We start from the raw sequence: 14,734 nt of genomic DNA, 5'->3' as shown, positions 1-14,734 counted from the left end.
AATCAGAATCAGAAAGACTTTAATGATCCCTTGGGGGAAATTGGGAATATATATATATATAGTGTGTATATATATATATATATATAGTTTATATATATATATAGTGTCATATATATATATATATATATATATATATATATATATATATATATATATATATATATATATATATACTATATATATATATACTATACTAATTATTATTATTATTTTCAGATAACCCACCTACAGTAAAAGAGTTACATTGTCAAATGGACAGATAATGAACATCAGCACATATTGTCTATTGGCAGCTTCAATACATATTACATAACATATTACAAACTCATACTGGTCTAACCCTATTTAATGTTAGTCGAACGCTTCTTTTCCTGCCTAATTACTATTTCAGGAAAACTGCAGTATTGTACCAAGCAAACCAGTGACACAATGTAGCAAGTATTTAAGCACACTTTCCTCATATCAGGGTGCATGTTAGGGTGCAAAAAACACGTTATTAGTGTGCATAACACGTGATAGTTGTGGCATTTGTGCATGGAACAAGAGTGTGAACAATCCAGTGCATTTGAATAACATGCACAAAGCTTTGGAAGGTAGGTAGGTGTAATAGTGCTGTGAATTGAGAACCTTGAGTTTCATTGTCTGGGTGGCCTGTTTGGTCCATTCACAATAGATAAATAACCACAAAATGCCAGCCTTGGAGATGCCGTTATAGAACAGTGTCTATCACTTTGTATTACTCATCCGTCTCCATTATAGCCTGCTGTACTCAGCAACAATCCTGCCTATTGTTAGCTAGACAGTATTTCTACCAAAGGCTGCGGAGAAGCAGACCATGAGTAAATTGAAAAGGATGGTAGTTGTTATCAATCTACGATAATAACTTCTCAACAAATATCTGATTTCCTGTGTTGCATTAGGCCTTGGCCACACTGATCCGTGGTGTCTGTCCGTGTGCGTTCATTTCTCTGTTCACTTCCATTCATTTTCAATGACAGCTGTCCGACTGTCCGTGGAGCACTCAGAAGCGTACGTATCCAGTAAATTTGCATACGTTTTGATGGACAGAAAGTTGAAGAGGGATGAACTTTTTCTGGATGGACGTATCGGATGGTCGGATAGTCGCTGTCCGTTTAGCCAATCAGAGTCGAGGTCTCGAGAGGAGGCGTTCCGAGATTTGTTTCAACTTTTCAAAGAAGATGGCGGTGAAGGAGGCTATAATTAATGCTGTGTACACCATCCCGCTGTTGTACAACGTGATAGTCAATGTCACCGTCTGATTTCACCATCTAATCTGGTAATTCGGTGGCATTTTATTGCCACATAAGTAACGTAGCGCACAGAGCTAACAGCTAGCTGACGCCAGCTTTCTTCTTCTCTCGGTTTATAGGCGGGTCGCTGACACCTTCAAGGTGCTTACCGCCACCTGCTGTACAAGTAGGTTACTTGTACATGCAACGGACATAAATCTATCCGTCTATCGGTTCTGTCCATTTTCTGACGGATCAGTGTGGCCAAGGCCTTACTCAGAAGCAGATTTAAAGGCAAAAAGGTGCATCTTTTATGAGATCTTAAAACACAAGAAACATCCCAGCCAACGTTCTGATCAATCCAGATGTCGATACGACCGCTTGCACCAGTGTTGAAAATGTGCGTAAACACCAAAATTAAAGTTGAGTTGATGTCAGTAGGCTACTTGTCCATAGCACCTACCGTCATCAAATCTGAATCTAAATATCTTGCTGAACTTCGTTCAAAACAGTGTCCAAAGCTGTTAATGTGAAGGTGATATGATGTTTCTTTTTCATTTTATGAAGAATTGTGTGCTGGTTTTGGTTGATGATTTCCTCACCTGCCCTGCACGTCACTATCTGTGAAATTCTTGCTGGGATTTGACATGAAATAGGCTAATAGTTCTTCTCCGTCTCGCTAACCATAGCTATCTGCTCACCCGATTTGTGCAATAGCTAACCTATAGCATTTGTAGTGGCTAGTAGAGTAGTTGCATGTTGAGACATGCGAGACATTGTGTTGAAAGCAGTGAAACAGGCTTTGTTGATATCAGCCTGCTGCTTATTCGGTCGGAAGGCTCGCGCGCGCTTCTGTGGATTGAGCTCTTTTCTGCGTTTATAAATGGACAGAGAAGTGGCCCAGCGAGGCTTGAGAGCATCTACTGGATCAAGCCATGACTGTGACTGAGGAACAGTGTTGGGCAAGTTACTTTCAAAATGTAATATACTACATATTACTAGTTACTTTCATTTGAAAGTAATAAGTTACTTTACAATATTACTTTCTGTGTAGTGTAACTCGTTACTTATTACACTACTTTTGCATTACTTTTACCAAAACAACAGCAGCAGCAGAATGACATTACCACCCCGGAACCATCCCGAAAAATAATTTCAACCGCCTTGAAATCAGTGTAAACAATCCAAAATTCTAAATGTTATTATTTCCCTTTGTTATTATCATCTATAGTGGTTGTTTGCATAAAAACACACAGTTTGATTAGGAAATAGTCCACAGCACAAGAATTTCACACGTGATACTTGTACCACGGAGTGACAATAAAAATCTTGAATCTTGAATCTTGAAATAACTGTATCTTTTTTAAATATGTGCTTTGATTTTATCAAATGTAACTAAATTTGTAACTTAAGTTACTTGACAAAGTAACTGCTATAATATTACTGAAATCCTATAAGTAATATTACTGAGTTACTGCTAAAAGTAATATATTACATGTAATATGTTACTTTTGTAATGAGTTACCCCCAACACTGCTGGTTAGCTAGTGAACAAAGCCAAACAAAAAAACAACAACCATGTTTATGGAGTAGAGACGAAGAAAGTTACTGTGACACAGTAGCTGCTAATTCCAATCCGTCCCATTGACGGGCAGCCTTCAGGATTTCCCGTCCGTGTTAAAAATATTCGGTAAACAGATGGAAAATATACGGTTAGTGCAGGAGTGTCCAAACTTATTTGAATGGGGGCCAGATTAGATCATGTGAAAATGCTGGGGGGCCAGGTGCTTACATCATATGGGTTATACATTTTTTTTAAATCAAAAATCACATACAAATGTACTCTAAAGATTTTGTTTACCATCTGAAAACATTAGTTCTGCATGTGCTGTTTCTACTTGGTGCTTGTACAAACTGTATGATAGTGCTGTCATCGTTAGGTGAAGGGAAAAAATGCAAATTGAACTTGCTTGATTAACCAATACTGTGTGGAGGGCCACATATAGTATATTTTGAGAGACAAGCCGAGGGCCAATTAGAATCTGTCCGCGGGCTGCAATTGGCCCCAGGGCCGGACTTTGGACATGCCTGGATTAATGCGACCACTGGAGCTAGCTAATGCGAAGTAGCTTATTGCTTGCCCAACCACAACACTTGCTAGCACATTAGGAGAAAGCATCTTATTTAACAAAAACCAAACTTGCACATGATTACAATTTCAACAATTTATTTGTAATTGAATGTTCAGAACTTCATAAAATCGATACTACCTGAGTACATTTCAACCCACTGTCATGGGTGCGTGGTTTGTTTATGAGAGTGCGTCGCACTGTGTATGAACCATTCCAAACACAGCTATCGTCTCAACTTTAATTTGGCTCGATATTGACACTGGTTTTCAACGTTGGTGCGACGTTGGTGCAGGTTGGTTTGACCAACGGATGTCGGTCATACCAACATCTGTCCAACGTCTCCACAGTTGCTGCCAAGTTTCAATGGAACTGATCTGTGCTGTGTAACTCAACTAATCCTGTTAGCTTACACGCTACGTCAGGTATGAACAGTGAGAACGTTACTGCATAAATAGGGTGACAGACAGTATGCATTGATAATCAGTGTTGGGCAAGTTACTTTCAAAATGTAATATACTACATTTTACTAGTTACTTTCATTTGAAAGTAACAAGTTACTTTACAATATTACTGTCTGTGTAGAGTAACTCATTACTTATTACACTACTTTTGCATTACTTTTACCAAAACAACAGCAGCAGCAGAATGACATCGCTGCCCCGGAACCATCCCGAAAAATAATTTCAACCGCCTTGGAGTCAGTGTAAACAATCCAAAATTCTAAATGTTATTCTTTTCCTTTGTCATTGTCATCTATAGTGGTTATTTGCATAAAAACAAAAAACAATTAGGAAATGATTGTATCTTTTTTAAATATGTGCTTTGATTTATTCAAATGTAACTAAATGTGTAACTTGAGTTACTTGACAAAGTAACTGGTATAATATTACTGAAATCCTATAAGTAATAAGTTATATTACTGAGTTACTGCTAAAAGTAATATATTACATGTAATATGTTACTTTTGTAATGAGTTACCCCCAACACTGTTGATAATGTACCCTGCATGTTAAAACCATCCTGATTCATGATCTCACGTTCTGGTTCGCTCTACGTAGCAGTCTGGACTCCAAGCCGTCCACAGTCATTTCAGTGGGCGGGAGTACTTGCCTTGACAGACAACTCCTTCAGCCAATCAGTGTCACCAAATCCAGTCCTTTAGCCAATCAGCGTCGGATACAGTCAAATCTAAATCCACTCGGAAGAACGGCAAAAAGGTATTTTCCGCCGAGAAACTCAGCTGGTAGATACTCCTGTTCTTTTTTAATTGTAGTTATTGGGTCTATTTCTGCAATAACTGTACTTACGGCTGTGTAAACGCGACGAACGTTAACGTTACTGCTCGTTCCTTTGAGAGCCATGGCAGCTGCCATTACAGTTTTGCCAGCGGCGTCCCCGATTGGCCGCGTATGATTGTCAACTACGAGGCAGGTCCCTGATTGGCCCGTGGACTTGTCATTTCCGAAAACGCCCCCCCGCCCCGGGCAGGAGGCCAGACGGTCCTGAAGAACGAAGAAATTGAGTTCACGTGATCAGATGGTTTACCAGGCAAGTGATGATGGACAGCAGAAGCAAAGATGTGTTAGTGAATGTGAATGTTGCAGTGGGTCATGCAGCAGAGCAAACCTTCCCAAACACATGTGATCAAACCATGTGATCAAATCATGTGATCATCAAACACATGATCCAACTCCAGTATATCATTGACCACTGCCAACGCTCCAAAAAACACTTTTGACAAATGTCCATTGCTGTTCGTGTTTCCATTTCACTCTAGAGTTTCAGACAAAAACACAGTTGAATAATTTCGGAGCATTTTGAGATCATGTTAGATTACAGGACAAACGTTTCCGGAGGGTTTTTTCCTTGAGGTCATTTGAGATGGTGGTTAAAGTCTAGCTTGGATCCGTGGTGACAGCAGAATTCCTCGCGTTTCTTATCTCGTTGTCGGCATTCGGCCTAAATGAATAAATGCAAAGAAACCAACCCTTATCTTATTGTAGAATATTATAGTTACTGTTATTAGATCAATTTCCGGAAAATGGCAGACAGATGATCTCTTCAAACATGACCAAAGAACTGAACATACATTTTTTGCCTCTTGCTTTACATTATGTGTGGCTAGGTGATGCTATAGAATTTCCCACCTAGTTAACATTAGTAGTCGTGCGTTTCAAGACATGTCATGGCAAAAGATGTTGCGCAAGCAGCCTCCTCTATAGGACAGTGGGTCTCAAACTTTTCGGGCTTCAGTACCCCTTTCCCTGATTTCTGAATCCAAGCACCCCCTTTACCTGACTGCAACATTTTGCTTAGAAAACTGCAAGAAAAAATTATAGCATATGCTGCAATGAATGAATGAATGATAAGCCACCTTTTGAAGAATATAACCCCCCCCCCCCCCCCCCCCCGCCATCTCTCTCCTTCTCAAGTACCCCCTGTAGTACCTCCGGGGACACCCCGGCATTCCGAAATGTCGGCACTCCGAAATACCGGCATTCCGACAAAATTGTCGGAATGGAGATCTGTCTCGCCATTGCAAAAGAACCCTAACCCCCTAACCCAAACCCGGGGGACCGGCTGGAGCTAACCTCTCCCAGCCCCCACGTCTAAACCTAACCTCTCCCACCCCCCATGCCTAAACCTAACCTCCTGCAGACCCTAACCCTAAACCTAACCATTCCCACCCCCCACGCCTAAACCTAACCTCCCCCAGAACCTAACCCTAAACCTAACCTCTCCCACCCCTGTAGGCTAAATAACTCAAGATGCCATGTCGGAAAGGCGGACCTAATATCTTTCGCAATGGCGAAACCTTTTTTGGAGATAAAAAGGGCCTCTCCGAAAGCGTAGAAGTCAATGATCGGAATGCCGACACTTCGGAATGGCGAGAGGACCCCAGTACCTCCACGTAGCACAGTTTGGGAACCACTGCTCTAGGGTCCTTGCCATGAGAGTGCCTTCGATTTGACCAATGGTAAGAAATCGTACATGCGGACTGAATATTGGACACAGACAATGCTGAGGTGGATGTGGGAGGACGCTCTCTCTTACCTTCTCCAGTTGTGCATTCTGTTTGGACTTGTAGAGGAACTCGCCCACGGCCACAAACACGGAGAGGACCAGCCCGGCGGCCAGGACGATGAAGATGCCTCCTATGTTCTGCAGGCCCAGCGCGCTGGCCTCCTTGCTGTCCTCCTCGGGGCAGCCGTTCCCCCTCCACCACTTCTCCTTCATCATGTGCAGCTTGCCTTCCTCCTGCAGCTGCAGGATGGCTATGGTGATCCTGTCTCTGTACGGAGAGCCTGAGGAGCCAGAGAGAGGAACGCACACGGGGTTAACGCCAGCAGAGAGCCACAGCAATCATGTTAGACAGTACGGAATAGAGAGTAGAAAGTAGAAATCTACCACAGGTTGAGTGTCCCCACAAAATTCCCTCCTTGGATGGCTCGGAGAGTGATTGTGTCGAAAGCTACAACAATCTCGGTATCTGGCTTGACAGCAAACTCTCTTTTTGAAACTGACATAAATGTAACTGCTCACAAAGGTCAAATCTCGTATTGGTTTTCTTTACCGTAACAAATCTTCCTTTACAACATTCTGCAAAACAGCTTCTGGTTAAAATGTCAGTGCTCCCAATTGTGGATTATGGTGATGTAGCCTACAGGTTTGCCTCAAAAACTCTCCTTCACAAACTGGATGTTATTTATTTACCATGCTGCTATCCGCTTTGTGACTGGATCTTCATTGAACACTCACCACTGCTGCCTGTATTCTCTGCTGAACTGGCATTCACTCCATTCTCGCAGACAAACTCACTGGTTTTTATTCACCAGTTACAACGTCGTTGGTCGTTCGTCTTTTCAGTTTTATGCTGCAGATGACTGGAATCATCTGCAACAGACCTTAAGACTTAACTCACTCATTCCGCTCTCCTCTTTCAAAAACTCACTACAATCAATAGTACAAGATCATTGCACTTGCTTTTAGCCATCTGCTTCTTCATATACTGTATGTCCTTATTGTTTTTAGCCATTTACTTTTTAATATGTCACAGTAAATATTGTAAATATGACTCTCTTTTAGGATTGGTATGACGTGTATAATTGTATTATTTGTTTCTATGTTTTTCTTTATGTCCATTTGTTTTGTATTTGCCTTTTATGCTTGGCCAGGTCGTCATTGTAAATGAGAACTGGTTCTCAATTGACCTACCTGGTTAAATAAATAAATAAAAAGTCAGGCCCACTTCAGTTTAGGCATAGGAACCATCAGCCATTTATTTTCCCATAGAGACGTTTCGTAAAATGCTTAAGAAATTGTTACTCTGCCCAACCAAGAGATTCAACTATATTTAGAATTGGGAGACCATAGAACATTTCACTTGGACCAAAACAACAACAACAAAAGAAATGCGGGGGGGGGGGGATCAACGTTTATTTTAAGTTTTGGTCCGAGTGGAATTATATATTGTCTCTCCTGATTCTAAATATAGCTGAAGCGCTAGGTTTGGCCAAGAAAAACTTATGTTTATAAGCATTTTACGAAACGTCTATGGAAAAAATATAGCCGCAAGCAGCAATAGCAGGGGTTCAGGCCTTGCCCAAATGTGTCAGTTGTTGTGAGGACACAGACCCAATTTATCCTTTTAAATATCTGGTGAGTTTCTGGAGTTATTGGCTGTGTTAGGCTACTTACAGTTTGGGCATCTGCCATGCCCCCTTTTGGTCAAATTGCATAATAGCCTGTCAGAAATGCCATTTCACATTAGGCAGAGAGGTTTGGGACCGATTGAGTATAGTAGTATAACAGTAGTAATAGTTGTAGTAGTAGTAGTAGTAGTGGTAGTAGTAGTAGCAGTAATGTAGAACTGATGACATCACAATTGCTTGAGTTACATCACTGATTATAGTGCCCCCATCAGGCAGATTCAAAAAACATTTCTAGAGCATCCACTACCCACCAATATGTGTCATTGGGCCAAATTTAAGGTCTCTGCAATGTACCAACTCGTGGGACTTTGCATTGCGGCAGAAAAACAATAACGAATTCAAGCTGCAGGCAGCGTCGTGGGCCCTTGCACCCGGGCGCGCGTCGGGGCGGGTGAGCGTCAGTGAACGCTCATAATCCTCACAATGAAGGTTAATCCAGGGTTTAAGGCTTTGCTGACCACATCTGAGGTGGATGCGGTCAACACACTACGAGCAGTTCATGTAAGTGTAAAACATGTAATTTCCTGTTGCCACTAGGTGGCGCTCTAACTCTAACTGAATATCGATCTGCAGATATCTTCAGGCATGGACACTTATCATGCACGACACGTTTGGAGCAGATAGGACAACGTTCAGTTGAGTTACAATCAACTTCCTGTGTTGCCAATAGGGGGCGCTCTGCCTATAATGCTATATTGGCATGTACATGCGTGAAGTCTGGGATGCTCATCAAACATGTGAAGTTCGGTGCGGGTGTGACCATGTACGGCCGAGTTACAAACCGCTTTCTGTGTGGCCAGTAGGGGGCGCTCTGCCTATCATCAAACGTGGATTTTGGTGCGCGTGGGACCGTGTAGGGCCGAGTTACAAACCACTTTCTGTGTCGCCAGTAGGGGGCGCTATGACTATAAATGGATATTGACATAGATGTCTTACTCATAATCCTTACAATGAAGGTTAATCGAGGGCTTAAGGCTTTTCTGACCACATCTGAGGTGGATGTGGTCAACCCACTATGAGCAGTTCATGTAAGTGTAAAACATGTCATTTCCTGTTGCCAGTAGGTGGCGCTCTATCACTGAATATCGATCTGCAGATATCTTCAGGCATGGACACTTATCATGCACCACAAGTTTGGAGCAGATAGGACAACGTTCGGTTGAGTTACAAACCGCTTTCTGTGTGGCCACTAGGGGGCGCTCTGCCTATCACTCCAAATAGTCATCTAGAGATGTCTTCAGGCTGGGATGGTCATCAAACATGTGAAGTTTGGTGTGCGAGTGTGAGCATGTAGGGGCGAGTTACAAACCACTTTCTGTGTTGCCAGTAGGGGGCGCTATGACTATAAATGGATATTGACATATAGATGTCTTCAGGCTGGGACACTTATCAAACCCAAGAAGTTTGGGGCAGATTGGACAATCTACAATGGAGTTACTCCAACTTCCTGTGTGACGGCGAAACATCAACGTTCGCCATGGCGCCACGCCCACGCCGGTCAATGAACACTCCTAATCTTCACAATGAAGCTTCATTGGGTACACCAGAAGTGGGCATGACTTTGTCTCTCTATACAAATTCTCGCAATTACTGAATATGGGTTCATTTGGATTTGGTGTACCACCTTGTGATTTTGTGTACCACCTTGTTTAACCAAACTGATTTTGTAGATATTGTACAGAACGGCTGTAGTTCCCCGAGTCACTGGTGGGAGAACAACATTTAAACTGTGGGGCGGCTTTAGCTCAGGAGGTAGAGCAGGTCGGCCAATGACGCAAGGGTTGGCGGTTCGATCCCCGCTCCCTCCCAGCTGCTGTCGTTGTGTCCTTGGGCAAGACACTTAACCCTCCTTGCTCCCGATGGTGTGTAGGCACCCCGCGTGGCAGCCTGCCGCCATCGGTGTATGAATGGGTGAATGTAGACTATCTACTGATTGTAAAGCGCTTTGGATAAAAGCGCTATATAAATGCAGGCCATTTACCATTTACCATAAACTGCAAAGAATTAGACTGTACCGAGCAATGGCGAGTATCTCATAGTTGTGAAATTGCTTGCATATTATGTAGGATGAGACATCTTTGAGAGTGTATTTCAATAGATGTCTGTGTTGCTTTGTACATTTCAGTATATCTCAGTCCATATTTTAGCATATTTCACGATTTCAGACGGAAGCCCGTCTTTATTGTCACACGAACACTACAACACACACTCATGCTGACGGTGGCCGGTGAAATATGTCCTCTGCATTTGACCCATCCAGGCTTGTCCTTTCCTCCAGGGGGCAGGCCAGGAGCAGTGGTCGCTTTTTCTTTCCAGCGCCCGGGGACCATCATTGGACCATCATTGGACCAACTTCAGATGTTGTCGTCACTGGTCGGATGACGATCTTCTGCATGTTTTTAGTGGGGGGTTATGTACGAGAACATGCAAACTCCACACAGAAAGGCCCTTTCGACGAGATAGCCCACCTGGGCAGTAGGCACTGAAGATATGGGGGGGTCACAACTCCAGCGCCCACAGCGTCCCAGGTGAGAATCGAACTCAGGACCTTCTAGCTGTGAGGCGACAGCGCTACCAACTGTGCCACCGTGCCCCAGTGTTCAGTGAGCATTTCAGTGTATTTCAGCAAACATGTTCTAACAATGTCAAATAAAACCAAACTACATCTCCGGGACTTATATTACCTCCGGTTCTACCTGCACACTTCTCTAATTAAAGCTAGTTGCCATGCTTAATTGTACTAATGTTTCACTGCGACCTGTTTTGTTGGCTTAACACATGAAAACATTGTCAAAGGGAGGTTTGAAGTGCTCCCCTTGGCCCGTGTGAGCTGTCTGTGGAGCGCGGTGCTAAACCTCCAGCTCCAGCAGCTCTTCCTGCTCTGCTGATCAAAGCCTTGATTTCTTTCAGGGGGGAAAGTACACACTACACACCACAATCAGGATGGTAATGCCCCTTCAATTATTGATACAAAATAATAACACCTATGATCGTAAACACTTTAAATAAGCTCTCCTCGGTGTGCGGGGGGGAGCATGTTTCCATTAGCAAACATATAGCTCTGGAGTAGCAGTCGGTGCGGTTATAGTTAGTATGTAGGAAGCAGTTTAGCAACAGGCTTGTGTAGTGGACCCAAAAGACCCGAAATAGTGACAATGATAAGCTGCACTCCCTGCTGGAGCTAGGCTTTTTAATGGAGCTTCCAGCCTGGTGGAGGTGTGGCTGAAGGCTAGGGCTGGGCAATATAATCGATACGGCAATATATCGCGATATTTTATCTCCCGATACTGTATCGATACTTGGACGCCAAGTATCGCGATATTATTTTTATTTTTTTTATTTTTTTGCAGGCCATGCCATGCCTCTGCATCTGGTGATTCCCACCCCTAATCGATACTGTATCGATATTTCCCATAGCGATGCGTTCAGTAACACTCAACACTCAGTAGTTTTGACTAAATTTGTCCACTAACTTATCAGCATAAAGTGATGTACATATTATTACACTACCTGGGTGGTACACAGTGTGTTGTATCTTTAGCTCTATTATTTAATTTTGAGTAAATTCTGTAGAATATCGCAATATATCGCAATATGTATCGCATCGCAATATATCGTGATACAATCGTATCGTGACCCAAGTATCGTGATACGTATCGTATCGTGAGATCCTTGCCAATACCCAGCCCTACTGAAGGCACCAAGCCACTTTCATACACATGTTACCTGTTTCCAAGGGCACTATAGCGTCGCAAAAGTACTGCCACAGTGGTAATGGTTGGATTTTGTTTGTTTGCACCAGTAAGAGTCCAACAAGATGTTAAATGAAAGCTGAGGATACACAGATTCCAATGGTATCAGTGAGTAGACTGATACCATACCACGACCAAAACTCACTGAAGTAGCAGCCAAAGAAAAACACTAATGCGGTGGTTCCCAACCTCGGGGTCACCTGGAATTCAAATAGGGTCCAAACACAATTTAAAACTACCAAAAGAGGATTAGGGCCACTTTATTCAAATTTTTTGTTTAAATCTGGATTCTGAGAATAAAGTCAGAGTTCTGAAAATAAAGTTAGAATCCTGAGTTTAATGTTAGAATTCTGAAAAAAGAAAGTCAGAATTCTCATATTATAGTCAAAATTTTCAGATTAAAGTCAGAATTCTCAGATTAAAGTCAGAAAATAAAATAAAAATGGGGGGGTGGGGGGTAGCCTGGGTAAACCCAGCCCCCACGTGACCTGCTCTCAGAGTTCCCGTTCACTACGTAGTGCCCCCCCCCCCCCCCAGGCTATGGGTTAGGGTTAGGGGTTGGGGGGGGGGGGGGGTCGAATTTGCGAATTTGTTTTTGCTCCACCTGAAATGTTTTATGGTCACTCACGATATAGTCTCGCTGGCCAGCCTCCCCTCCCTTCCGTCCGAGGAGTCTGGCGCCGCAGGTCTCCATAGTGGGATTGCGATGGGCGGCGCTTAGCGGCAGTGCCCTTGGAAAATAGTTTCAAACAATCCAACTTGCCGTTTTCAGCGTGTAGCAACGAGCTAGCGTGTAGGTTTCTGCCGTTAGCTTGCTAGCTAGTTAGCGTTGTTGTTTTCCCTGAGGCGGCACTATTTACAGCGACACACAGGGAGGAGGGAGCGGAAGCCACTCTGATTGACATGGTCAGAGCCAATGACAGAGCTTCTTAAGCGGGGAGCGGACATCCGGCAGCGTCTGAAACCGACGCCTCCAATGGGAGAGCAGAGTAGAGCAGGGGAGGGTTCATCCCAGTTATGGAGACCTGCGGCGCCAGACTCCTCGGACGGAAGGGAGAGGAGGCTGGCCAGCGAGACTAGTCACGACACAGTAGGTCACGGGGTTGGCAACGTTATATAAGGAGTTTTCTAAATGTCTATGGAGAAAACATCTGTACTTTACATCCCTGACGTCCTTCATCTCCTCCCCAAGGGCTTCTACTATCCGACTGTTTATTTATCGTTTAAGAAGCACCTAGTATCACCATGGTGACGGCAATTGTGCTCCGGCATGCTCCGGCTCTTCATTTCCATCTAAATGCCTTCCCTTTCAGCTCTGTGTGGAGCGAGAGCCAAAACGTGTCGGATCACTCGCATCGCTCAGCCAGACGAACAGGCGGCCTTGAAAGCCAGCCAACTCCGCCGGATCACAACAAATGCAAAAGACCCCGACCGACCGTAACATCACAACAGAGGTTGAACATGAGAATGTTTCTCACGCAGTAACGAGCTGATAGCGTATTGTTGCCAAGCAGGTTTCTGGCTGCTGTAAACGACCCACATTCACAACCAGCAAAGTGAATAGAATCGGTGTACCGTGCAATCTGTTGCCCTGTGAAAGAAATCACTTGACTGGAATACTGTAGCCCAAGTTAATGATTTTAAGAGATATATGCATTGGTTTGTATATCTGTCAGCAGATCCTCCAGCTACATAATGCACCAGTGAGGCTGGCCTCTTCAGCGATTTGCACCTGTACGTCAAATACGTCGAATTTAAAATGTTTAAGTACGTCTAAAGTATGCACATGACATGTGCACCTATGTGCAGTGAATATGCCACTGTCTCTGACTTGTCTTATCACTATACTGCCTTATTGCTTGTTGTGTCTCTTGTTGTTTTTTTGCACTCATATGCCCTGTTATATTTGTACTATGTTGTAAACAGAGTCCACAGCACAAGAATTTCACACGTGATACTTGTACCACGGAGTGAGAATAAAAATCTTGAATCTTGATACTCTACGGGGGCGATCACACAGAGAAGCAGCCTATGTGGAACTGAATGTGATATTGTTATGACTTAAAGGAGAATTTCGTTTTTTTTTTAACCTGGAGCCCTCTCCTTACATTAATTATTATCTGACGACTCACCCAGTGTTCTCCGCAGCGATTTGGACCGTCGTAGGCGTTGTTGTGATCGAAATAGTACTCCAAGCCAAATCGCTGCGGAGAACACTGGGTGAGTCGTCAGATAATAATTAATGTGAGGAGAGGGCTCCAGGTTAAAAAAAAAACAAAATTCTCCTTTAACATCTAATCCCATAATAAAATTGATGGAATAGGTGGAAGGGCGGGCGGTTGGTGTTAGTCATGTTTTGTGATGTTGGCCACCGATACCACACAGGATTTATGACATCACTGATGATGTCACAGTGGGATTTATGAGGGATTTATGACATCACTGATGATGTCACAGTGGAATTGATGACCTCACTGGGATTGATGACATCACTGATGTCGTCACAGTGGGATTTATGACATCACAGTGGGACAGAGAAACAGCAACAAACAGACAGAGCCCTAGCTCCCATTTATATACTGATGATGATGATGAGGATAGTTTCGGCGATGTAGGCGCCTGGTTGCTCTGAGTTGAACACCCCTTGGGTCAAGTTCTTGAAGAATTTGAAGAAGGGACGTCTTCTTTTCTGACATGTAATCCATTCTCCATGCATTTTGTGTACATCCACCGATATCTATGTAGTTGACCAGATGCTTGTAATTGTTCATAAATAAAAGTAATTACCCGATCATAGCTGGCATATCCCTTGCGCCGAAATAGACCAAGTGACTTCAAAATTCGTCGTTCGGAGACAATATAACGGTGACGACTTGCAAGCAAAGCAG

General features: G+C 43.3%; 1 protein-coding gene across 1 annotated transcript in view; it reads right to left on the bottom strand.

The window, feature by feature from the left end:
• LOC310798896 (glutamate receptor ionotropic, kainate 2-like) overlaps nt 1–14,734 on the bottom strand; it is a gene marked incomplete at both ends in the record, with an annotated part of 373,179 nt that overhangs the window by 13,317 nt on the left and 345,128 nt on the right. The window contains one exon of the mRNA XM_083661456.1: nt 6,437–6,687. Within this exon, the coding sequence (XP_083517582.1) occupies nt 6,437–6,687 (251 nt within the window). The remainder of the gene's footprint in view (nt 1–6,436; nt 6,688–14,734) is intronic.

The sequence above is a fragment of the Poromitra crassiceps genome (genome assembly GCF_964638095.1).
Source record: "Poromitra crassiceps genome assembly, chromosome: 26".
Taxonomy (NCBI): domain Eukaryota; kingdom Metazoa; phylum Chordata; class Actinopteri; order Beryciformes; family Melamphaidae; genus Poromitra; species Poromitra crassiceps.
This window is presented reverse-complemented; position numbering and strand designations above follow the sequence as displayed.